Source organism: Bos indicus, chromosome 22 (assembly GCF_029378745.1).
Source record: "Bos indicus isolate NIAB-ARS_2022 breed Sahiwal x Tharparkar chromosome 22, NIAB-ARS_B.indTharparkar_mat_pri_1.0, whole genome shotgun sequence".
Taxonomy (NCBI): Eukaryota; Metazoa; Chordata; class Mammalia; order Artiodactyla; family Bovidae; genus Bos; species Bos indicus.
This window is the reverse complement of record NC_091781.1, coordinates 15,768,522-15,793,872: the sequence shown is the minus strand read 5'-3', so window position 1 is coordinate 15,793,872 and position 25,351 is coordinate 15,768,522. Positions and strand designations below refer to the sequence as shown.

The 25,351-nt window shown below is 47.2% G+C and overlaps 1 protein-coding gene across 1 annotated transcript in view; it reads right to left on the bottom strand.

The window, feature by feature from the left end:
- Positions 1 to 24,779, bottom strand: part of LOC109576502 (uncharacterized) — a 141,000-nt gene extending 116,221 nt beyond the window's left edge. Inside the window, exons 1-3 of the mRNA XM_070777269.1 lie at positions 24,738 to 24,779; positions 24,100 to 24,660; positions 19,800 to 19,858 (exon numbers count right to left, since the gene is read on the bottom strand). Coding sequence (XP_070633370.1) covers positions 19,800 to 19,858; positions 24,100 to 24,660; positions 24,738 to 24,779 — 662 coding nt within the window. The remainder of the gene's footprint in view (positions 1 to 19,799; positions 19,859 to 24,099; positions 24,661 to 24,737) is intronic.
- Between the last annotated feature and the right edge of the window lie 572 nt (positions 24,780 to 25,351).

The following is a 25,351-nucleotide window of genomic DNA, read 5'->3' as shown; positions in this document are numbered from 1 at the left end:
AGGAGACATACCTGGCACTATTGTGTCTGCCCCTTTAGTGGGGTTACTTAACTCCCGGATGGGTCAGACCATCTGGGTTTGTCACACCCACCCCCAACACCCAGCAAGGCCTGCCATGTTGGTGACCAAAGCAAGCCAGGTTACCAGTTTAGCTGCTATCTGCTAGAAAAGTCTGTAGTTCAACTCAGGGAAGGACTCATTAATTTTGCAAGCTGTGATAAACCCTTCTGTGGCGGTGGGCCATAGGTAGGGGAGTGCCTGGCTTCCACCCTTCTTGACCCTCAGAATCTTGTACGCTTGGAAAAGGAAGCCATCAAAACTAACAGCCTTTGTTTCTTGACTGTGTCTTCCAGTTCTTGGTGCAGAAATTGTTAGAGGTCCTTTGTAGTTAACATGGAACCATGTTAAACATGCTTGTTGTGCATTGTAACTATTCTTAATTATGCTACCTTTTCCCATTTCTTAGTTTTCATTCTTATCTATATAGCTTCCTCCAAAGTAGTAAAACTCCACTAGTATAATTACTATTTTTCAGCAAATCAGATTGCTCCTGTGACCATGATTCTCAATCAATGAGAATTAATGGTCTAATAAACTATAGAGGTTGCAACAGAAGACACAAATGAGAGAAAAATTGGGAATTTCACTAGACCCTTGGAATAATTTTATCAATTCCTTATTCTCTTCACATAGGACAGGATAAAATGTGATAAAGTTTCAGAACAATGGAAATTTTTAGAGAGACATACATGCTCTATAACAGTCAATATATATTTTTTTTAATTTGGCTTTTAATGAGCAGCTGCAAAAGTTCAAGAATAACCTATTAACCACTTCAGGGTCTGCTTTATGAGAAATGTGATTCTCCTGCATGACCCAGAGCCCTGCAAATTCCAGTAAACGAGGGGTAATATAGTTTTAAAAATAAATCAATATGCCAAAGTAATTGCACTGAACATGCATGGCCTGGGAGGTGAGAGTGGTTAGGGAGAGGGAGGCAGACCGAGAGTTACCTTCTTATGTGCTGATAAAGAACCGCAGCGATTTTCTTATTCTCACCCAAAGAATGAAAAATGTCATTAATTCTTCCAAGACAAATGCAAGCAACCGGCTTTGTTGCTGTTTCTTCCTCCTTCCCTCCCCCCGCCCTCTTTCTCTGCATCTTTAGAGAAAGACAACAGTTAAGATTGTAGCAAGGATGGAATCACAGGGTCTGGCTATACTAGCAGAATCAGACAGCACTAGAGCGATGTCTTCGCTCTCCAGCTCTCTAATTATTTACCCAGATCAAGCCTGACTGCTGGAAAATCAGCTCTCTCCAGGAGGTAACCGAGCTGAAAGGTTCTTTTCACTGAGAAATGATGGGCTGGTGGCTGGCATCCAGCCCAAAGGCCAGTGTGCCCTTGTGGGCAGTGTCACAAAATGAATACCCAGGACCACACCATTTTCCTCCTCTGTCCCCAGGAAAGTATTGGTCAGTTTCAGAAAATTAGGGGCAAGGAGTGTTGACTGTGGTACAGCAAACACACACAGACTGAGCCCCTACAGGACACTGTTCTTCAGAATTAACTGGGTGACATGAGGAACTTGGGGGCAAGCTGAGGGTGTTGGTATTTTATAGCTGGAGCTTTTCTGCAAAGTCCCTCTATGCAAACAAAGCCGATCGCTTCATTGTTCCCACTGACGGGTGCTGTTTTCCTGTGCAGGTCTCCAGAAAACACAAACTGTTCAGCAACGTTTCTGTTCTAATTTGCTCGGGCTCTTCTAAAACAGAAAGCTGCTAGCCCTCTGTCACCTCCTATATGCCTCCAAAGGCTTTGGGGTCACTCGACTCCACAGAAGAAAGGATTTTTAAAAAAATCAATTTAAGTCATTCTCATTTGTGTGTGTCTGTTTCTAAAAGCTTTGTTAGAAGCGACACAATTTCAATGCCTTGCACTTTCTCATCTGTGTTCCTCGGACTGCAAGACTACTGTCTCACACATGTAAATTTTTCATTTACCAGACCCACGATGGGACGGATCACCTTCAGATTCCTGTATTTTTTTCACCACTCACAGACGAACATGGCTGCCAGCGAGAATCTGTCTGAACGTGAGGGCCTGGCACGCACATCACCCCTGCTCGCCTACCTACACATTCAGAAGATACAACATCAGGGTTCATCCACCAAATCTATCATAGGTTTGGGAAGACAATGTATGTATTATCGACTGGTATTTCAAATGTATGCTGTGTTTATTCTAACATTATCATCAATTTGTATTCTCCCCATACACAGCCACTTCTTAATAGTACATTTAAGGATGTTTTTTCCCTGCTTCCCGGTCAAGACTGGAATTCCAAATCTGCTGTGGTTAGTTAGCCTGCCAATTTTTAAAAATGAATCTCCCATTAAAAAAAAAAAAAAAATCCCTCTTTTGGGCAACTGACATTCTAACTTGAGTTCACAAAGCGGTGGAATTTTCTTCCTGCCTTCAACATCTAACCAAACTACTTCCTTTGAGTGCAGCTGGGATTTGTAATATATTCATCAAATTTCTATCATGAAACTTGGGCATCTATATTACAGCTTCTATGTTCAGGAGAAGGGGTTCAATAAATTCATTATTTAGAAAGGAACTAAGCCTGGGTTTCCTAAAAGTCTGTATCAAGGTTCTCATTAGACTCTCCAGAAGCACTTATTAGATTCCACAGAACCAAGTATTAATAGAAGAATTAATAGAATTTTGAAGAGGGTATAAATTTAACCAGGTGGGATAATGGGGTCATTTCTGTTTTCAGTATAGAAACCACTGCCCAACTGTCTTGCGATGCCACTGAAAATAGAGAAAACTTCATGTTAGCACGAGGGGAAAAAAAACCCTCACCCTCATTTAAATAAATTGTTTTATAGGAAAACAGAATATTTTTTATCAAATTATTCATCAGGAGAATACATATTAATTATAAACAATATCCTCTTTGGTATTAAAAAAAATCTCGGGTGGAATATAAAGGATTTTCTCCTAGTTCTAGGAAGAAAAAGAAACTGTCAGTATTCTCAGAGCCATCACAGACTGTAAGACTACAGAGTAAAATATAGAATTTTTTATCTTGTATATAAAAATGTTTATTGTAGGGATTGAAGTTTTTTTTTTTTTTTTTTCAAAAAAGATGTTGGGGATATTTTCACTGCTCATAGGATTTGCAGCTACTGAAATACCTTGTACTTTCTCTCTCATAACTGGATCTAACTCTACTTACACAAAGCCACTGTCCACCCGAGTGCAGGGCAGCCTCCCTTTTCCTCCCTGGGACTATTTAATGATTCCCCTCTATTTTTCACCCAACAGTACCAGATATAAAGTTATTGGAGCATTGGTCCATCCATACTCCTAAAACAAATGGACTGAGTCAGGACCACCCCAGCCTGGAGAAGAGCCATTTGATTTGCTTCATGGCCAAATTATTTCAGGATGGAGAGTTAGCATAGTCGACTGCCTGGGCGGGGGGGGGGGGGGGCGGGCTGGGGGCTGTGACTATCAATGGGGGCGTCCCTAGAGGAGGAGTGAGGACCACCTGCAACACCTCATCTCAAGGCAATGCCCCGAGATTTCCTCCTGGTCTAGACTCTCTTGGTTATTCCTTTCCTCAGCCCTGGTGCTAATCATTATTGGCTGTGTGTGATCCTCACGTTTTCATGGAGACAGTCCAGTTGGATCACAAGTGCTTTGTGAGTTGCTCATGAGGAATCACAAGATGGTAACTATAAAAAAAACCAACACTACCTTTTCGAGTTATGGGGCCAGAGTGGACTAAGCCGTTAAAGTATCAGTGTTTGAAAGGAGAATACTGTAGACCTGAATGCGGGTGGTGTTTATACAAACGTGTTGTGGCAGCCCTGCAGCAGGTGAGGGTACGTGGTGGTGCTATTTTGCAGAAGAGGAAACATGTCAGCAATGAGGTGACGAGGTGACAGAGGCGGCTCGTGTCCCAGTCCAGGATTATGTTTACCAAATCAGGGTGTCTCCCTCAGGAGTCTCTGATGCTCTGAATGCCCAGCTAATACTGGGATGGGACTGCCTTGTGGTTCCTCTTGGAAGCAAGGGCCTCGTGTTACTCTTCACCATCTTTCAACCTTAATCCCCCTTCACCTTCACTCTCAAGGCCACTCTCATCCCCTGCGGGCCCACACTGTCAGCATCAGGAGGGCTGCAGCTGGAGCCTGGACCGGAAGCTCCTTTATTTACATGAGCGCAGGCATTCCCAGGTGGCTCAGCGGTAAAGAACCCACGTGCAATGCAGGTAGACTCAGATTCGATCCCTGGGTCAGGAAGAGCCCCTGCAGAAGGAAATGGCAACCCACTGCAGTATTTTTGCCCAGGAAATTCCATGGACAGAGGAGCCTGGTGGGCTACAGTCCAGGGGTTACAAAAGAGTCAGACACGACTGAGTGACTAAATAACAACAAACAGGTAAAGGTAACCCCTGTGTGATGCCACCATCTGCCTGGGATTCCATCTGTGTGCAGCATGGAGCTTGAGTCTGTGTGACCAATACCAGCATCTAAAACTGCGGCCTGATCACGAGTGCAAAATGAGACACGAGGGTCTCCCTCAAGGACAAGGTCAAGAAGCACCTCCATTTCTTGTTTTGAGTTCTTCGGTCTTTTCCCCTTTGACTACCACCTTAAAATCTTTCTATCACGGCCCGACTATTACAGCTGCTGTGACTGAAACTCCATTGTACCCCATTGTCATCATCTGTGAAGCTCTTGTAACACAGAAGAACAAATCTGACTCCATATCAAATCTGTTTCTTTTACTTTACCCTTTATTTCTTTTGCTACAATTTACTATGCTTGATCTCAGCCAAAAGGCTAAGAAGTGATTTTTTTGCTACAAGTTAATTTAAAGGGATGCTGCCTATAGCTTAAGGCATATGTAATGGCCCATCTCCAGGAACCCTGCCCCTGCTGCCTGAGTGTTCGGCTACAATACCTTTGTCTAAGGTCAGAGGAAACATCATGACCAGGCCTACCTGTGAATGGCTGCAGGAAAGAAGAAATTTATATATCCTCCCTGGACCCTGGTCAAAACCAGGAAATATGTGCCACAGTTTATCCCCTTTGTTATTTTACCTCATCTCCCTCTCTTTGCTCTACAATAGAGACTCTACAATAGAGCACCCAGACCCAGGCAAGATGGTTCTTTGAGACATTAGTCCACCATCTTCTCGGTCTGCTGGCTTTCTGAATAAAGTTGCTATTCCTTGCCCCAACAACTCATCTCTCAATCTGTCCCGTGGCAAGCACTATAAGCTTGGACTCGGTGACAATCTCAACTCAAAACCCTCACTGCTGATACGGATGTGGGCAGGGCCAGGCCCTGCAGGGGGAGGCTTCTTTTCCTGCTGTTCTTTCCCCTGCTCTTTGTCTTCCTGTTGCTGTCAGTGCTCTGTCTGGAGACTGACCACACCTGACCTGTTGTCAGACCTCAAGAGCTCCAGATGAGGTAAGGGGCCACCCCACTGACATCCTGATGAGACTGAACAACTCTTCTCCTAGACAGACTCAGACAGTTCCTAGATTCTTTGCGGGGAAAACTGTCTACCTGCCTTCACAGACCATCACCATATCTGAGCTGTCCTCACTGAGGGACCTCGTCTTGGCCGTGACCTGGAGAAAAAGTGGTTTGATCCCATTATGGCAGAGAAGATTTGCTTACTTGTTTCTAGCAGGTTAGTTCCTCTTAGGCTTGGCTGATAGACCAGGTCGGGGTTGGGGTGGGGCCGCATCAGCTTCTCTGAGTCTCAATTTCCTTATCAGTCACATGGGAAATGTACAACCCACCCCACAAAGTCTGAGTAGAAATGACTTGAGATATGGAGGAGAAAATGGCTACCCACTCCAGTATTCTTGCCTAGAGAACCCCATGGACAGAAGAGCCCTGGCAGGCTACAGTCCACGGGGCTGCAAAGAGTCGGACATGACCGAGTGACTGAGCAAGCAGGAACTGAGATAACGTGTGAGAAATCTGGCACCAAAGGCAAATCTCTGTTCATCCTCTCTAACTCAGCCAGGATTTCAGCCACCAGGAGCTAGTCCAGCATCACCATCTTTTTCCTGGTGAGAAGAGACCCGTCCTCCAAGCTCCCCAGAAGCATGTGCACCAGCTGCCTTGGGGAGCCCCTGGCTGGCTGTCAGGAGAAATGGCAGATGGGTGGTAGGCTGGAGGGGGGCGGGGGTGCTTACTTCTCCACCTGCCTGCACCAGCCCTGTTACCTCCACTAGGTCCTCCTGGCTTCTTAGCAGATGGGTTCCCAGACATTCCCGTCTTTTGACTCTCTAGGGCTTCCCTCTCTGTCTACCCCAAGCCATGGTTGTAAGCCCACTCTAGAGATAAGTAACACAGGGCCCTGCCTCAGGGCCCTTACCAGCCAGTGGGGGCAAGAAGAACAAAGCAGACTGCCGAAACTGCAGTGTGTTATGAATACAGGAAGCTGGAGCTCGAGGCCGCCAAGATGGAAACAGGAGACATGATGTGATCAGATTTGTGTTTCTCAGGCCCACCCTGGATGCTGTATGAATGGGGATGGAACAGAGGCTGGAGACAGGCAGACCTTGAGGCCAGGGTGGGGGCCCAAGAAGGGAGGTGTTGGCCTCTGCTCCAGTAGCAATTCTGGAGATGGGGTGGGTACAGGCCTCAGGGAGACGAAGGTGCCAGAGATGACAGCAGGCTTGGGGCATGCAGTCGGCTCGCTGGGGTCCCTGGAAACTACAGGAGAGATCTGTGGTCCATCAACAGGCGCCCACCTCTTGGCCACGAGGCAAGGATATCCCAGAGGGAACATCTGAGGCAGGGAGGGTTGGGTGGGTCCCTGAACCACACCTCTTATTGTACATAATGGCCTGAACCCCTCAAGCCATCATCGGATGTCTGCTTCACCTGTGGGACTCAAGCACCCATAAGAAACCTGAGTTGGCCCGCAGATCCCCAGCTGGCCTAGAGAAGACCACGCCGCTGGATGAAACCCATCCTGGCTGGGATCGCAAGAGCTTTCTCCAATTGGATGGGAGTCAGGTAAACAGGCGTCTTTCAAAGACAGAGCAAAATACATAACGGCAGGTGACACTGAGACACTCCCCTCTCGCCTGACCGGTGGCCCAGGGAGTAACAAGCAAAAGCAATGGATCAAGTGCAAATACACAAAGAATGAGGGCACTCATAGGACCAGTCCAGCTTCCAGAACCGGGGCCAACCCCAGACCTGATCTCATTCACCAAGAAGCAACAGCACACCCAGAGAGAGGAAGACAGCCCAGATCCCGCATGGAGCTCGGTGTGGCAGAGACACGTTAAATAAACAACAGATCACATCAGCTCCCGGACGGCTGTGATATGAATCTTCTGATTTTGGGTGGGCACTTTGCTAAAGCTGTCAACCGTCTCTGCCTATATAAAAACAGGAATTACTCCTGCTTTTCATTGGATGGAAACATCCCAACTGTTCTGAAAAGCCCTTTCCAGAAGCCAGTCTGTTCTCACTGCAACAAGGCTGAGCTCCTAATATGTGCTGGGCACAGTTCTCAGGGAGCTACATGGACGCACTCATTCTGTCCTTGTATCCACCCTGGGAGGGAGTACCACTATCGTATAGATTTGGAAACTGATGCACAGAGAGTTTAAGCAACTTGCTCAAGGGCACGCAGCACTGACCCACAACATAGCCAGGATTTGAACCCAGGATCTGAATTCAACCCTGTACTCCAGGGCTCTCACCAACAGGCTCAGGAGCTCAGCGCTGTGCTGAAGGCTACAGCCGCTTACCCTGCCTTTCTGCTCCTCCAGCCCTGAAGCCTGTGCCCGCCTACTCGGGTTTCCCGTCTTCCTTATGTGTCCCTGCTCAGGAAATGGCAACCCACTCCAGTGTTCTTGCCTGGAGAATCCCAGGGACGGGGAAGCCTGGTGGGCTGCCCTCTATGGGGTCGCACAGAGCCGGACACGACTGAAGTGACTTAGCAGCAGGAGCAGCAGCAGCTCAGGAACCCATTTCCCATTCTTTCAGTCTTCTCCAGCTAAGGTATAAATTGCCCTGAGACAGATGTGGGATCATTATCTGGGATTAAAAAAAAAAAATTGAGGATGGATACCGCACAGAAGCCAATATCCAGGGTTGAGAGCATATGGTTCTAAATTTTACAGAGATAGAAATCTAATATTCCAACAGAAAGTAATTCTGCAAGTCTTTGAAACACTTCAAAAAACTGATCTGCAGAGGCAGACATAAATCATCATTGTGAAGGAAACTTTTCCTCCTAATAGGAAAAAAAAAAAAAAAACTAAGGAAAAAAAAAAAGTTGAGGAAATGACTCACTGATGTGTATGGAGGCGAGAGAAAGTGGGCCCCGAGGAGCCACATGGGTGGTTTACAGAAGCCTCGAGGCCCAGCTGGGAGGAGGAGGCAGGCAAGTGAGGCCCCTGGAGCACCCATCTGAGCTTCTGACTTGTTCTTTCTTTTGCTTCTTCCACAGTCCATGACTCAGAAGCACCTGGAGATGGGGGTGAGCTGGGCTTAGGAGCCTAGGCTCAGACCGCTCAGAGTCCAGGCCCTGGAGAGGCGGGACAGCAACTTGGTCCACCTCTTCCTAGCCGTGTGGCCTCCAGCCACTGGCCTGCCCTCTCCGAGCCAACTTCTTTGTTGGAAAGAGTGGTGAGAGCAGTACCTATTACATGGATGGTTATCAAGATGCAAAATAAAAAGAAACTCCCCACACCAAGGGCCAAGGAAACACTACCAAGTAATAGCTAATGACGGTAGTCATAGTAAGGCTGGCAGATCCTCTTATGTCCTGGATCACAGTACCCAGGGACCAGGTGGCCAGTTCAGGTCCAGCCCCGAGATGGAGAGCACACACCTTGGGCATTCCCAATTCAAATGATGGCCCTGAAGCTCGAGCCAACTGTGGGCTGTGGTCCTGACCTGAACGGGAGCCCTGGATGCTGGGCAGAACAGGAATGGCAGGCCTGGGAGCTAGGAAGAAGGGGTCCCACCGTGATGGTGGGGGCAGAGTGGAGGGGTAGATGCGTCCAGGTAAAGAAGGGTTCCAGGGTCTTTGGATCCTCCTGCATGTTGGACTATTTCCAAAACTGCACTGGGTCTCGGTCCAGACCCCTCCTACGGCCCACCTGTCAGGGGCAAGTTCAGAGGGCGTGTGTGGGTCTCCCTTACCAGCTGACGGAGCATTCACGCCAACAACCAGAGTTATAAGTAACCGCTGTCCTTCTCGGGTAGAGCTCTAGCAGGGACCTTTCATTGTACACCAGCCTGCTTCCTCTCTGGCTTGTTTGAGTAGGTGAGAACGACTCCCCACTGCCCACATAGGCCCCTGTGCATTCTGCAGAGGGACCCTGGGCTGGCAGGGCCTGTCCCAGGCCTGTGTCCACAAGGCAGCCCCCCACCACCCCCAAAGCCTACAAACCCCACGACAGAGGCTGTGCTGGCACTGCCCACACACCCAGCCAACTCGGATCCAACCCAGGGATGCTGGCTCAGGCGATTGTGCTGCCCGGGGACAATGAACCCTCTCAGTGTCCTTTACATCGAATGACCCAACACCCTGCTTAAAGCCACGCTGCTTGACCATTCTCAAGTACAGTAACTCCTATCAAGAAAGATATAAATGGTGCTGAAGTGAACGACGGGGCCATTCTTGCGCATAAAAGGGCTTCTCTGTGTAGGCTTGTTGTGAATTGTCCTTTTTCAGTGCCTTGATTGTCAAGCCAGTGACTGACAGCAGAGCCGAGAAGGCACTGGCTGTGTTCGCCGGGAGGTGCTCCAGGGGGCCGTGCAGAGTCACCCACATCCTTTCAGGCTGTGGTCCTGGAGGGGCCTGGGAAGGTGGGTTGCCCATGTGCTCCTGGCCCTGCGGGGCCACAGCAGAGGAAACCTAAGTGGGGAAGGGGAAATGGCCGGTGCTCTTCCCCATAAAAGATGCCAAAGGGACTCTGGGCTGAGGGTTAAGTCTGGAATGCGTGGTGGTTCATCCTTAGGCCACAGTGCCCTGGGGCTTGACTGTCATTTCCCCTCTGGGGGTAAGCCTGGGGATCCCCTGGCCTGACCACGGGGGCAGCCACTGCAGCAAAAGCTCGCCACCTGGCAAGGCTCGGGGGTGGGACGAGAGCAGGGCGCAGGGGGGCCACGCCCAGGCCCGGCCAGTGTGGTGGCGCCGGGAGGGGAAAGTCCCCAGTGCGGGTCTCCAGGGGCTCCGCAGGGCCCGCTGGGCAGCCACTCCCTCTCCCCTGAGGATGGGCTCTAAGACCCGGAGCTCTTGTCTCTGCCTGTCCTACCCCTAAGTCCACCCCACACTGAAATACTTGACATGTTTGTAGTTCCTCAAATAAGCCCAGCCTTCGCACCCTCCCTCAGGCCTCTGCAGGCATCTCAGGATGCCTTCTGTCTCCTCCTCCTTCACCAGCATTGAGCTCTGGAAGCTTCTTCAGTTCGGCCTAGTTGGATGAAGCCCTCAGAGCCTTGGCTCAACCCCTGCCAGTGTTTCTCCCCCTCTCCTGATGGGCTGCCGGTCTTTCTCCCCAGGGGAATGAGACATGGAAAAACACCCTTCATTTCTATGCATTTGTCCAGAGTAGGGGGGCCTGGCTGTCCCCAGGGACCCTATGGGCTCTCCTCGGAAGATGGGAGATGCCTTCAAGGGTCTGGCTCAGTCATCTAAGGTTACCTTCAAAGCAGCTGCTCAAAAAGGGGGCGCAGGGTCCAGCCAGGTTGGCTAAGTCTGAGCCAGGAGTGGAGCAGGGACAGCCGACACAGGGAGGCGACAAGAGTGGGAGGGGTCCTGGCATCCTTCTCCTTCTACTACCAAGACTTGCCAACCGCGTCTCAAAATTCTCGCTCCTTCACAGAAGGCCGGTGGAGAAGTGTTTTCCAGAGGTACCACCAAGGTGCGAGGAGGCCGCTCTGAGAACACAGGGAGGGGTGAGCCTCTGCTGGGAGAGGAACAGAGATCACTCGTGGGAGGACGACGCTGTGTGTACGTGTCTGGTCAGCGGGCTTGGGGTCCAGCACCTCCACACGCAGGGGAAAACCAGAAGCCTGGTCACTGCTGACAGCATCCAGTTGGGGCAATTAAAAGCCATGCCATAGGGACTTCCCTGTGGCATTACAGGGGGGCCCCAGTTCGATCCTTGGTCAGGGAACTACATCCCACATGCCACAACTAAGAGCTTGCATGCCACAACTAAGAACTGGTGCAGCCAGATACATTAAAATATATATTTTAAAGAACCCATGCCACAGGCACCTGGGTGGGAGTGTGTGATGGTGACAGGGGTTTTGCAGGACCCCTGTCCTTCGGATACAGACACTGACTGGGGCTCCTGCCTGCAGGATGGACTTGGGGCGGGTGTGGGAGTGGGGGCCCTGTGAGTAGCTACATAGGAGCCCCGGAAGATGAGAAAAGTGAGCCCATAACTAGAAGTGCAGGTGAAGGTGTGGGGCCTTGGGAATGAGGGGTCTGGCCAAAGGCATGGAAGGAAGCTTGCAGTTGACCTGTGAACCAGTCCGTGAGGGAGATGTAGATCAGCAAACACAGATGGGGATGCAGAAGAACAGGAGGACCACACACGAAGGCCTGGGGGAGCAGCCCTGGGGGTCAGGGGTTGTGAAGGCAGGGCGGGGTGGCTGAGGGAGGTGTGGATGGCCCTTGCTCATCAAGAAGTCCTAAGGAGCTTTGACGTGAGTTCTGTGAACTGGCCTATGGTTCCTCACAGGAAAGACGACCAGAGAGAAGAACCAGCTAAGGAGGTAGAGACCGACTCAGGGCCTTGCTAATCAACCGGGGCATGAGACAGCACAGGCTGGAACTAGGTCAGCATCAGAGTGACTAGAGAACAGGATGTTGCTAGGGGACCACAGCTGCGGGACTCGGGGACCACACTGGGGGAGGAGGAGCAACCAAGGTTGGCACCCCGACTGCCAGGCATGGGGGAGGGGACTTGGCCCAGTGTCACTGAAGGACACAGCTGGCAGGAGCTGGAAAATGGGATCTGGAAAGGTCACCGCAGAGACACAGGCCCAGAGGTCATATGCTTAGTGGGCAGAGCCAAAGAGATGAGACTGAAAAGCAGATGAAGCAAAGATGTTGAAACCCAGCATCATAGAGCGGGGGGCTGGATGCATAGCAGGTACTCAACATGTCAACCTGCTCCGGTATCCTTGCCTAGAAAATCCCATGGATAGAGGAGCCTGGCAGGCTACAGTCCTGTGGTCACAAAGAGTCGGACACAACTGAGCGACTGAGCACGCACATGTAAGCTAGGGGAGTCATCCTAGCCAAGACCCCTACTGCGCACCCTGAGCCCCTCCGGGATGGAGCCAGATGCAGGCTGCATCAGCCGTGCTGGGGTGGGGAGGGAGACGGCTTGAAATTCATCAATGTCCAGACCCCACCCCAGAGATTCTCAGTCGGGGGTGCAACCCTGGCAGCAGCATGTCTTAGAAACCCCCTAACTGTGAAGACAGGACTGAGAGTACTGAGAGAAATGGTCTAATTCCACAAACGAGGAATGTGGCCCAGAATCTGCTTAGGAATATGTTTTTCCTAAAGAAACTTGGGTGATCCTGCGGCAGGACCTGACAAGAGGACCTCGGGTCTGGGGGAGACAGTGGAGTGTGTGCTGGGGGCTGCCTAAGGACAGAGCAGCTCCACCCACACATGCGCGCCTCAGTCAGGCTCTCTCCCCGGCACAGACGGAAGCCTCCTCTGTGTGCCGGGACGCATGGGGTCTCCCTGGCGATACAAGACGGTCACACCTGCCAGGTACCCTCCATCCCCTTTCTCTCCCACTTGCCTCGTCTGTGAAGACCTCAGAGTGATGGGAGCCAAAGAAAGCTGAGCTCCACTAGGAGAAGTCCACTTACTCAAGGACAGGCTCTGAAAACGTCACCGGCAATTCAGTTAGAAGACCCTTTCCATTTATAGAGGAAGCTTTCACTGCCTTGAGGAAGAGGCCTGTGTCTGCAGAATAAGCGAGTTGCTGTAACTTATTAATCAGTCTTGTCTGAGGGGGTCCGTACTGAAGAACACTGGAGGTAAAAACCCTTTTAGACACAGAGATAAATACACGTGTTGATAAATAGATGGTGAAGCTTTAGTCGTGGGCAACAGGGTGCAGAGACAAAAAGAAGGACGAAGTAGTGGAAGAACCTTCTAGAAGGGCAAATCAAGACGTGTGCCCCTAAATCTCGTATCCTAAAGCCAGAATTCTAAGAGTACCTCAGACGTACAGTCATAACCAAACAAGCTAGCCAGGACCCAGAGAGGTTCTGGGACAAGGAAGAGACTACCCCGTTGGGGACGGGGTCTCTGAGCAACAATAGTCCTACTCAGGAGAGCAAAGAATGGAGTGGTGGTTGCCAGGGGCTGGGGGTAGGGGGCAATGGGAAGTTACTAACCAACGGGTATGAAATTTCAGTTATGCCACAGGAATACATTCTAGAGATGTGCTGTACAGCACGGCGCCTATGGATAACAATACTACACTGTACGTGGGGGAAAAAAAAAATCTGTGAAGGGGCTAGATCTCATTTTAAGCGTTCTTCCCATAATTCAAAAAGAAAAAAAAGAGGAATAACAGTATCATCTTTTTTTTTTGGCGAGGGGGTCTTCCCTGATGGCTCAGTGGTAAAGAATCTGCCTGCCAACCAGGAGATGTGGGTTCAATCCGTGGGTCGGGCAGATCCCCTGGAGGAGGGCATGGCAACCCACTCCAGTATTCTTGCCTGGAGAATCCCATGGACAGAGAAGCCTGGTGGGCTACAGTTCACAGGGTCGCAAAGAGTCAGACACGACTGAACAACGACAACAAACAGTATCGTGCACTGGGTCTGATCTGGGAGGATGCAGTTCTATTTTAAAATATGAGGAAAAGAATCTAAAAATAAGAGTAGATATAGCTATATGTCTAACTGATTTGCTTCGGTGTACCCCTGAAGCTAACAACGTTGTAAATCAACTATACTCCAACGAAATTTTTAAACAAATAAATAAATAAAAATGTGGAAGCACAACAGCAACGGCACAGCCATGATGTGCCCGGCAGCCCTGCGGAGGCCACCACACGGAGAGCGCGCACACGGTGGTCAGCACTGGGGTGGTCCCCAGTTTCTGGAATGTGCAGGGCCTTTTGCTCATATCGCCCATAAAGAGGACTCTATGCGAAGCTGACTCACTTTTCTGACTGTCTGTGGTAACACTGTCCAATACATGCAGCCCCCAGCTACATGTGGCTTTTTTAATTTACATTTTAATTAAAATCAAATAAGGTTTTGAAGGTCAGTTTCTGAGTCACACTAGCCACCTTCAAGCGCTCAGTAGCTCCACATGGCGTGTGGCTCTGTACCCGATGGTGCGGAAAGCAAACATTCCTGTCATTGCAGAAAGTTCCATTGAACAATGCTGCTCAAGAAGGCCGCTCTTGAAGGGATCAGTCAGCCTTGCGTTTAGAGCTAGAAAAATTAAGAATGATTAGTCATCGTGGTCACTGGCAATGATGTCCCTGGACTGTTACAAAAGAGGAAAAAGAAAACTCTGGAATTTTGGCTGATTCTCCTGCATTCATTGACATCTCTGAGGAATGAACATCTATCTCTATACATGTTCACCTTCGTGCTGGTTTTGTTTTATTTTTTTTTTAACAATCCAGTTAAATCCTTGCCTGAGAGATTGTCTGTCTGTCTGCTTTAATCCAGCATCTCAACTCTGCAAATCTTGGCTAAACTCTGTCTCCTAAGGAGCATTCATATAAAGTCCTGAGTCAGAGCTCTGCCCAGGCTGAAAATTCAAGCTCTCCAGGTTATTTCCAGAGCCTGTATGAGAGTGGACGAGCCTGACATTGTGGGTCTACAGGAGGTTTCATATTTTTAAGTCTTATCTTGAATGCTTATCTTTTTAACAATATGAGAGAAAAATGATTTTGAAGAACTTTCAGAGAGGCATAGGTGTGTTTGTAGGAGCATACAAGCGGCCTGGGGATGAAACAATGACTCTGAAGAGGGTGTGGCCACTTGCTGGAGAATAACATCAATTTCAAATGCTTGGCGTGGGGATAGAATTCATAGGCTGACCACTCCCTCTGTTTGGCCGAGACAAAATCAAGCCCATCAGACAATGGGTTTGCAGGTCCACGCCTGTCAGTGCGACCAAAGCAAGGTCTTAAGGGAGGAAAGACCACAGCAAGATGAAGAAGTTTCACCTGAAAATGGGATTAACTGGTTTCACTTTTTTTATTTTTAAAAATGAGACTATCATTCCTGAAAGCCACGGCCCCTCGCCCCAAATATACACACGAAAATCAAAATGATCCCAGAAAAACCATCACGAAGTACCTTTCACCAAATTCTTACATAACCATGGTGGATCAGCCTGTCACTAAGAAAACGATTTTTGCGATAGCGTGTACCTCAAGCTAACACTAAGCTGGGCAAACAGTTGAGCCTATATTCTTTCATATTATAGGACATTTGGCTATGTCCATTTCTCAGGATTAGGTTTCCAATGAAACTGAAATGGTTCAGGTTTGTTAATAATTATAGTATAACACTATATTTGTAATAAGTATATATTTACATGATATAGAAAATATATTAACATATCATTAACATATTAATATAGTAAGTCATCAGCTGACTGCGACCCCAAGTTATCCCCTTTTATATGGCAGATAGGGATTTTTTTGGTGTACAGTATAGTGATTCACAATTTTTAAAGGTTATATCCCATTGACAGTTACTATAAAATACTGGCTCCACTCCCTGTGTTTTACAGTATACCCTTGCAGCTTATTTTATACTTAACAGTTTGTACCTCTTACTCCCCTAACTCTATCCTGCCCCGCTCCCTCCCCTCTCCCCACTGGTAACCACTGGTTTGCTCTCTGTATCTGTGAGTCTGCTTCTTTTCTGTTATAGTCACTAGTTGGCTGTATTTTTTAGATTCCACGTATGCATGAGAGCACACAGTACTTGTCTTTCTCTGTCTGACTTATCTCACTGAGCATAATACTCTGCAAGTCCGTCTGTGTTGCTGCAAATAGCAAAATTTCATTCTTAAGAGGCTCTGGGGTTTAATAAACTGAATTCACACAAAGCTCAGCAGCAGTTCTATGCCCTAAGCAAGTTTTATCTGTTGATTCTCTCTTAACATGAGCAATTAAACCTGAAAATAAACTTTTTATTAATTGTAAAGTGAGATTTATTAGCAGTAATATACAAACTACTACTTCACTGATAACTGAATTCATACACTGTAATTTATCTTTATTTTGCCTCCGTGTGTTCTTTATTAAAGTGAAAAAACCAATTTTTTAAAAAGTAGTATTACCCTAATCCATCGCATCAGCCTAGTTATTATTTACATCATTGTTGGAAGGAAAAGTTGTCCCACTGCAATTCTTCTATTAAATGAGGATCACTTTAAATGAGCAGCTTCTAACAGAAGAGAGCTCTGATTCTTGCTTCTGAAAATGCTGTATTTGCAAGCAAGCAAAAATCCAGGAGTTTTAGTTACTCCCTGATGTTCACTAAGCATATGTAGAAATCAAACCTCAGAAATTGTAACGTCCATTTCTCCGAAATGGCTGCCAATTCAACTAGATATTAAAAATGTGTGGTAAATAAAGGTGTTAAACAACAGGAACAACAGCAACATAAAAGCTTAGCAAGCACCTGGTGAGTATATGGTGTTTTCAGTTCTACTGACAAGGTCTAGAAAAGGTATGTGCTTCAACTTGTCTTTAAATATCCTCACTGTAAGATGGTACAAACTGGTAAGAAAGCTATCTATTAAAAGTAGGTATTTATATTACCAACATGTAATCTTGGATATCTTTTAATCAGAAAATAGCTCACAAAGCTTCTATTTCGTTCCTATTCTTTTTCTCCCTTCACTTGATTATAATAAATTGGTAAAATGATCCAAAATTTAAGAGAACAGCAAGGACTGCAAATGCAGGTTTTAGACTCAAATTTCTCTGAGAAATTTCTTCCTTCCCATTCTCTCTGCCCTGCAATTTTATTTTTCCCTTTTACTAGTGACACCCAGTAAGGTCAAGTTTTAACATTTGCAGACATTTGTTTCTCTGCAGGTTAAAAGTTAAGAACGCATTTCAAATATCTAAATCCCAAGTTTAAAATCTCATATAAGGTAGTTTCTGCTAAAATCTCACCAGCGTACTTCCCCAAGCTTCAACTACTGAATGTGATTGCCTTTCTTTGTGCAAAAAAAGCACACATTATAAATTGTTTCTAACTTGTCACAAAACAGTATACATATGTAAGGGACGATATAGAGGCAATGTTTTACTTACGAAAGGTATTATTAAAATCCATAGCTCCCCTATAATCATATACTGTTGAGTCGCTGCAACTGGCTAGTTCTCAAATAATCCCATTTTCTCAGCAACCTTTGCATTTCTCTTTTACTGCTAATCAGAAACCTTACCAAAAAAAACCAAAAAACAACAAATCAGAAGCATTTTAATGAAGTAGATGAAAACAGGCAAAAGTGCTCAAAGCCCTACAGAAAAACAGCAGATATGATCAGAGCCTGATGTCACGTCTTTTATACCCTCATAGCCTCATCGGTCCTTTATACACACTCTGGGATAAGTAGGTTCTTCTGGTTGTTGGGACATGACCTGAGATTTAAGAAGTGAAAATTCTGCCATAATCCGCTTTTAAAAATCTTGAATAGAATAAAGGAACTGGAAGAGATGATTGTCTGATTGTCAAGAGTATTATTTGATTTTTGCCGTTAAAAAAAGCAAATTAAAACCTGATAAGCAAAGAGCATGTTGGCTCCATTCACTTACAAGAGACTAAGAATTCCTTACAGAAGCTAGGCTGACCCCACCCCGTGGACTGGGACAGTGTAATATACCCCACAGAGTTTTGAGGGGAAGCCGGATGACAGCTCCTACAATACCCCACGTTCCCTCTGGGGCCAGATTCCACACAGACAACCAGCAGCAATGGAGTCAGAGAAAAGTCAGCATCAGAAGGTAATCAAAAATACTACTTTCCCAGAAATACTTGCCATCATAATCACTGCTCTATCAAGAAAATCGATTTTGAAGAATTACATTTAATACTTTAAAGCTGAGATTCCTTTACTTAGCATTCGATAGGAAATTAAAAAAAAAAAAGATTTCGCTTTCCTAACGCATGGCTACTCCTCTGCTCAGTTGTTCTTAAAAATAATTTATGTAAAGCAGGATTTTCTCTAAATATACCGTGCTCTCCCATGTACACATTGAAAATGATATTTGCATACAGCGAGTGTATGCACTGATACACACATGGTAAAAAGTTAAAAAATATGGACTGCATAAATCAGTATCTGATTTTAAATATACACCAACTTCAACAGATTTGTTTGCAATTTCTGAATTCCTCAGGTAGAAAAGATCTTTCTTGCTGGCTGTGATTCGAGAAGATGTTTATACTCTATAGAGTGTGCAGAAATGCCTTCCCATATAAACAAAGAAAGAATGGTTCCAGAATCTTGGTATTCTAACCTTGCCTTTGCTATTAAATAGCCACCCGAAGAACATGAGGAGACTGGCGGAATCAGTCTGTCATGCTACAGTAAACATGATATTTTGTGTGCTGCCTGAGACATTTTTTTTTCTCATGAATATAAGTCGCCTGCCATTTATTATGAGATTTTTTTCCCCGATTGACACCCCATTATGTATATTCAGTCAAGCTCAAACAAGATTTCAAGTGATCAATATACTATTTGTGTTGAAAGTCTATTACCGCTCTAGCAATAAACTCTGCAGTGAAACCAAAAATGGAGAAATATTTAGTAAACTGAATTACACGGAAAGCCATATTTGGGGCAAAGGGAACAGAGACAGGGAGACAGAAAAGCAAGGAGAAGAGAAGGCAGGGAAAATTTTTTTCCTAATCAACCAGCTTTCTAGAACCTGACCACTGATGAAACATACAGGAAATAAATGCCTGAAATGCCTAAGGATTTTCCAAAAATCTTAAATTACATGTTGAGGTCTCTGAAGAAGCAGGGAAGGGTCTTCCTCTGGGTCTCTTTCTGAGAACAGACAGTAAAGAGCCATACTTAGAAGTACCTGATACCCAGAAGTGGAGAAGGTGGACCCATCCCCAGGAAATCTATGCAGTCCCACACCATCCAATGTCTTTGCGTGAAAGAGCAACGGTCTCTTGTGTACTGTAATACTTTCCATTTTATAACTGAAGCGGACCAGTCCTGAGAGAGTGACCTTCATCAGCTGAGCTAAAGAAATATTTTGCTTAATGGATATGGTAGGACAGCCAGCTCGACAGCGGGCTTAAGATTTCATCCGACATTTTCTGATGCTGCTCCTACGTGTGTCTACATATTAGGATCTGTCTGCTTGAGCCAGGAGAAGATCAGAAGGGGCAGGGCCACACAGAAAGACGTGACATCTGGAGAATTACCAATTCAGCACTGCCCAGACACTAAAGGTTCATATTCTGTTACCAGAAAGAGAATGCGATGGGGACGGGGAGAGAAAAACACCAATGGGCAGCTGTCATGGCAGTCACACTGCTCTACGATGAACAAAGTAACTTGGTCTAAGTTGGACATCCTTCTGCCTACCCAACGGGATGATGTTACTTCCTTCTTGACTCTTACTTATGAGGCTAGAGTCCTGGGCAGAAGGAATGAAAATAGAAAGAACGGTTCTGCATAGAGCTCTAGAATTACTGATATCTGATTATTTGGTTTGCTGAACTTACGGTTTGAACCACCACTCGCATGCAGGAGAAGAGTCACCGTCCACCATATCAAAGTTCACCTGTAAGACGAACGTATTTAGGTCATTAGCAGTCCAGGTAGCTTCCCAATTTCGTGAGTAACAAAGATGCATGCACCAGGCAAGAATACTGGAGTGGGTTGCTATGCCCTCCTCCAGGGGATCTTCCCCACCCAGGGATCAAACCCATGTTCCTTATGTCTCCTGCACTGGCAGGTGGATTCTTTACCCACTGAGCCACCTGGGAAGCCCCGAGAAGCAAAGATGATTTACTGCAATGTGACCAAAGGAAATGTATCCGAGCTACATCTGGACAAAACCTGTTTCTTGTGATACTTTTGGTTCTAAAACCTAGAGCATGACTACTTTTAAACTGGCAACCTAAAGGAAGACATATTGTAAAAAAAAAAAAAAAAAATGTCCTTTACTCATGATACGAACAACTGTATATGTCTCTTGCACCTTCTTGAGGGTCGTAGGCACTAAGATACTTAAGCAGCAGAATCGGAGCCTGGCATCCACCAGGAAAAAAGAAAAACTCTCCCCACTACCCCAAGTTGCTGCAAAATAAATAACCGAGTAATTCTAAAGGGCAGTTCCAGTTTGTGTAGGATGTGTGCATTTGTGGCAAATTGTGCGTACTGAAGTGTATTCTTTCATATTACAGAGATGAATGTGGAAGTACTTAACGTCACATGATTTTTTTAAAAGCATCGATTTCCAAACAGTTTTTTAAAGGCAACTCCCTAACACTCACATATCCACAAATCTGTGAATTTTTAATTTTTACATGCTTACAGCCAATGATATTACTAATATGATTAACCTTCCAACTCCCTATAGTAAGTGGCTTAGCAAAGTGTGTTTTTCTTCGATTTCTTTGAAAAACACATATAACCTGACATTCTCGAAGGGAAAAGGTAGATCCTTGGAGGCCAGTTCTAAAAGAAGTCAGACATCAGATGGCTCTCTCCATCCTACAAGGCTCTCTAGTGTCCTAAAAAAGCTCAGTGTACACTAAAACCATCTCTTATGATATAAAATGAGATCTGCTGGCGGGCCAAGGCAGCCCAGGTGTTTATTCAGGCAGCACATTCACTTCACCGGGAGGTGGGAGTTCTGGAATGCTCCTCATACAATGCTGTGTACACATTACTGTTGTAACTCAAGGAGGTAGTGTTCTGGAACCTTCTTACTCTGACATTAACGATGCAAGTGGGCAGGGCTAACTTCCACAAAATAATCATTGCAAATCTTAGGACAAGTCCCTCTTTGAAACCAGGCTACTGGGGCCGCTGGTGTCTGAGCAAAGCGCCAGAGACATCCTCCCAATGGAATGTTTAGACTGAAGCTGAAATCTATTTTGATTTTAGAATGATCCATTGTCACTGGCAATTTACCTGATTGTGTGTTCCTGGTGAAACCGCAAAGCCTTCTAGGTGCTAGGATTAGGTAGGATTTGAGAGAGGGGAAAGACAGTATTAGAGGAAGAAGGCAAAAAGCAGAAGGTGGTCCCAGCAGCTTTGAATTTACATTCAATCTGAGCAGAACACGCAGTTTTCACCTGGAGTCTCACCTCAGACTGGAATAACTACTGAGATACAGTTATCCTGTTACATAAATGGGCACCACATCCAGATTCAGAAAGGCATTCATTCACTCCAGCCATCAGGGGAAAAGTAGAATTTTTTCTTATTTAAGTGATTTGCATTAATAAATGGTAACATCAAGTGGGCATCCTTTTGAAAAATTTTGTTCTTGTTTTTTGAAGAAAAGGAAAGAGCTCATCTTGCTATCTCTCTTCCTCATGGTCAGACCCGCTGTCTGCAGTAGACGACATGGGTTAACAGGGCTATGACAATAAATGAATTAAATGACAATAAATAAATGAATGCCTCTTTCTTCAGAGCAGCGCAAAATATTTTCTTTCCCACAGATTGGAAATAAGGTTTGAAATCGCCTCGTTCTGTTGCAGGAATGGCTTTCCTCTCACCTGACGTGACATGACTGGCTTCTGATGAAAGGACCAAGCAGCAAAAGGTAAACTCATTCATCTGCTTCCTGCTTCCGCTGTGCATCTCTGTTCTGAGATGCCTGGTGCTTGTCTATTCCACAAGCAGGTTTATTGCCTGAAAAGGAAACCTCTCTAAAACACTTACTTTGATAAAGAAATTCTGTTAAGAATACCAGAGCACAAAGAACTCTTTGGGGCTTCACCAGATGCTTTGATATTTGTCCTTCCAAGAGTGTCTTCTAACCCCAGGATCTTAAAATGGGGAAGCAGCATTCACTTCAGACTCCTTTTCTTCCAAACCAACCTCTCAAAGTTAAATGGATATTTTCACACGCTGATAAGCGACACGGACTTAATACTGTGCTTTTCCAAGACCTACCTATGAACTGAAGCCTAGCCCCCAACCTTTTAGTGATTATTTAAATAAACGTTCACACCCAAGTCTAGCAACTGCCTATGTCTGCACCCCTGCAATTGTTGAATTCCTTTCCTGGCCTTTCATGCAGATGCTCAGAAACAGGGTGGGGCTCCCTGCCCCTGCATGCCATGTCAAGGGAGACGGTGCTGCAAAGAAAATTCAATTAATCGTTCATAGTCCAGGGTTTCAGCATCCTTCACAAACACCTTTAAAATAATCCTATTGGTAGGAGTGCCACTATTTCTCATGTCAAGATTTAGACAAAAATCTCTGGTGTCAACCCAAATGTTCCGGGCACAAGTATGGATGACAGGGACTGGAATGAAGGTGACAAGTCAAGGAATTGGGAAAACCTCCCTCAAGAAGAGATGTGAGGAGACAAGCTTTCCTGTTTATGGATGTCTCTGTTAAAGATTTTCTTTTCCTTAAAAAAGATTCTTTTTTTTTTTTTTTTTTTTAACAGGTATGGTTATTTAGAAGTCAAATCCAACCCTCCTGAAGCATGCTGGCTTCCTTATGAGTCAGCAGGCCATGAGCAGTTCAGACAGAGTAAATGGGCAAGAGCTGTCTTTGGACACACCCATTTTGCTCATTCTCACTCTGATTTTTTTTTTAATCATCTTTATGCTACTTGGTGTCTGACTGCAGAACTTGCATCAAAAACGGCACCCTTCCATCTCCACCATCGCGGACTCAGGCTCCCAGGTGGAATCACTTCCCTTCAGCTCTTTTACTGAACACAATTGGATTAGAGCTCATTTCTTCCTCGATGGGCAACTCCTGTTTCTGTTTCTCTCCAGCCTGCATGTTATCAGCTTGACATTCCCTTCAGAGGCATATGACAAATCAAATTGTCCATCATCGCATTTATCAACGAAAGAGTTTTTTATTTCCAAGGACTGGTTTCGCCCACTCCCTTTACGATCATGGACACACCAAAAAAAAAAAAAAAAAAACAACCATGTCTTGGGTTGGTTTTTTTTTTTTTTTTTTTTTGAGGCAGTAGAGTGGCATGAGATAAAGGAATAGATACAACTCATTCTAAAGACAGAAAAGCAACCGACAGCCAGGAAGCCAAGGGCAGTCTTAAAACATGATTTTAAAATACCTGGTGCCTACGCCCTAAACTTATAGCATTTATTTAAAAAATGACTACTAGCTTTGAAAAACTTTACCAAAAAATGAAGTAAATTATTTTTCATTCAATTATTTCATTATTTTCCCGTTCCATGTCTTTTTGCATGATTCAGCACTTTTAATTCAAAATCCTGCCAAGAAGTTAAAAGGTAAATGGAATATCTTTTGGGTGCCTTAAAGCTTCATACACTCTTTATTGAAGCCACCTGCTCTTCTGTTACTACAGGAGCATATCAGAAATACGGGGGTCACCGGTTTGCTGCTTTAACATCCAGTGACCACCTCAGAGCAGCGCAATTTTCCTCTTGGGCATCTAAGTGGCTCTGGGGGACGGAATGACCCACCGCAGAGGCTCACCCCATCTCGGGCTCACCCTACTCGCCCGGGAGCCACCAAACGCAGGCAAACTCGAATGCACCTGTCCAACCCCCATCAGCTGTAGCTACTAGCTCCACCTGATGTGTCTTTTCAACCTTTGTCAAGTATCTCAAGGCAACAGTTTCCTGAAGCCCTTCCCCCCCGCCCCCAAATCGAGGCTTTCGCTGGAGCCCCCAACCCGCGGGAGCCGCAAGAGGAGGTTGAGATGGAGAGAGACCTCGGACTCGCTCTGCAAACTTAACCTGCGCATTGCACGGACCCGCGTCCACAGCCGAGGACTCGCACGTCGCCCCTGCACTCTCTCCGCAGCATCCCACGCCCACACGGCACACTCACCTGCGGGAAGGCAAGCCGCGCGCCACCGCGGTCCAGTCTCCCGGCGCGACCTCCGCGGGCAAGCCTCCGTGCTGGGTGCCAGGAGCGCCCTCGGGGGTTGGCGGGGACCGCCGGCCGGCTCCGGGCAGGGCGGCGGGACGCCGGCAGCCGGCGGGAGGAGCGCTCCCGGGCGGGTCCGCGCCGAGCCCGAGCGAGCGGGCGAGCGGGGCGGGAGGGGCCATTTGTAACCGAGCAGACGCTACCACCGCCCCTTACTCGCGGGGGGCGGGGGCGGGCGGTCAGGTGACGGCGGCCCACCCTCCGCCGCCGAGCCGGGTGGTTCCTGCCCGGGAGGAGCCCCCTGGCGCGCTCTGATTGGAACTCCCGCCGCAGTGGCGGGGGGTGTGGGGAGAGGGGGGCACGTGACAGCCCGGCTCCGCGGCCCGGCGCGCCCCACCCCCGCTGGGTACCCCATCTTCCTCCTGGAAAAGCCGGGGGACACAGGGAAGGCGGGGGAGCAAGCGGGGGTGCAGGAGAGCCTACCAGCCCTTTTTGCCGCAGCTCGGCGTTTGCTCCCGGACCCTGAACCCGGAGAGGAAAGGTTCCCCTGCGGCCAGCCGGCCTTCACGGTCCTCCCAACCTGCCCTTGGCCGCAGTACCCTCCCCCACAACTCCAGGCACCGGCGCTCTGGATAGACCATCGCCACTCCGTAGATGCCGGTGGCACTTAGAAGTGGTTCTTTTTTTTTTCCCCCTTCTCTCTGCACACCGGCACAATGTGCTAGAGAGAACCCAAGACGATGCATTGCAGACACCGTCCAACTCGGAGGCCCGGGAGACCCCCCGGGGATGTCTGATGGCTCCCGGGTTAGTCTCAGAGAGCTGGGGCCTGCTTCCTCTGGAGAAGGGGCACCACCGGAGAGCTGCAAGTCTCCGATCCTCTTCAGGAAGCAGGGGGGGAGGGTGGTTTAGAGGACGGTCTTGGGGTGCGAATCCAGTTTCCAGCCTGTGGGAACGCGTGGCTCATAGTAAAGGTCAGATTAAACTGCTAAGCTAGTGGTGCTGGCGAGGACGCGCCGCACGGTCGTGGGAAGCCCGGCTATTAATTACTCATAACCACCACTGCTTGTCTCAAGTGGGGGAATGGGGCCGTGGGAAAGCCCCCGGAGTTGCGCGCTGTGCTAGAGCCCCAGTGCTTCTGCAGAGCGAATGAATTCCGCAGCCTCTTTCCCACCTCCCTGAGGCCCTCTCACCCGGCCGCACCACCCTAGAA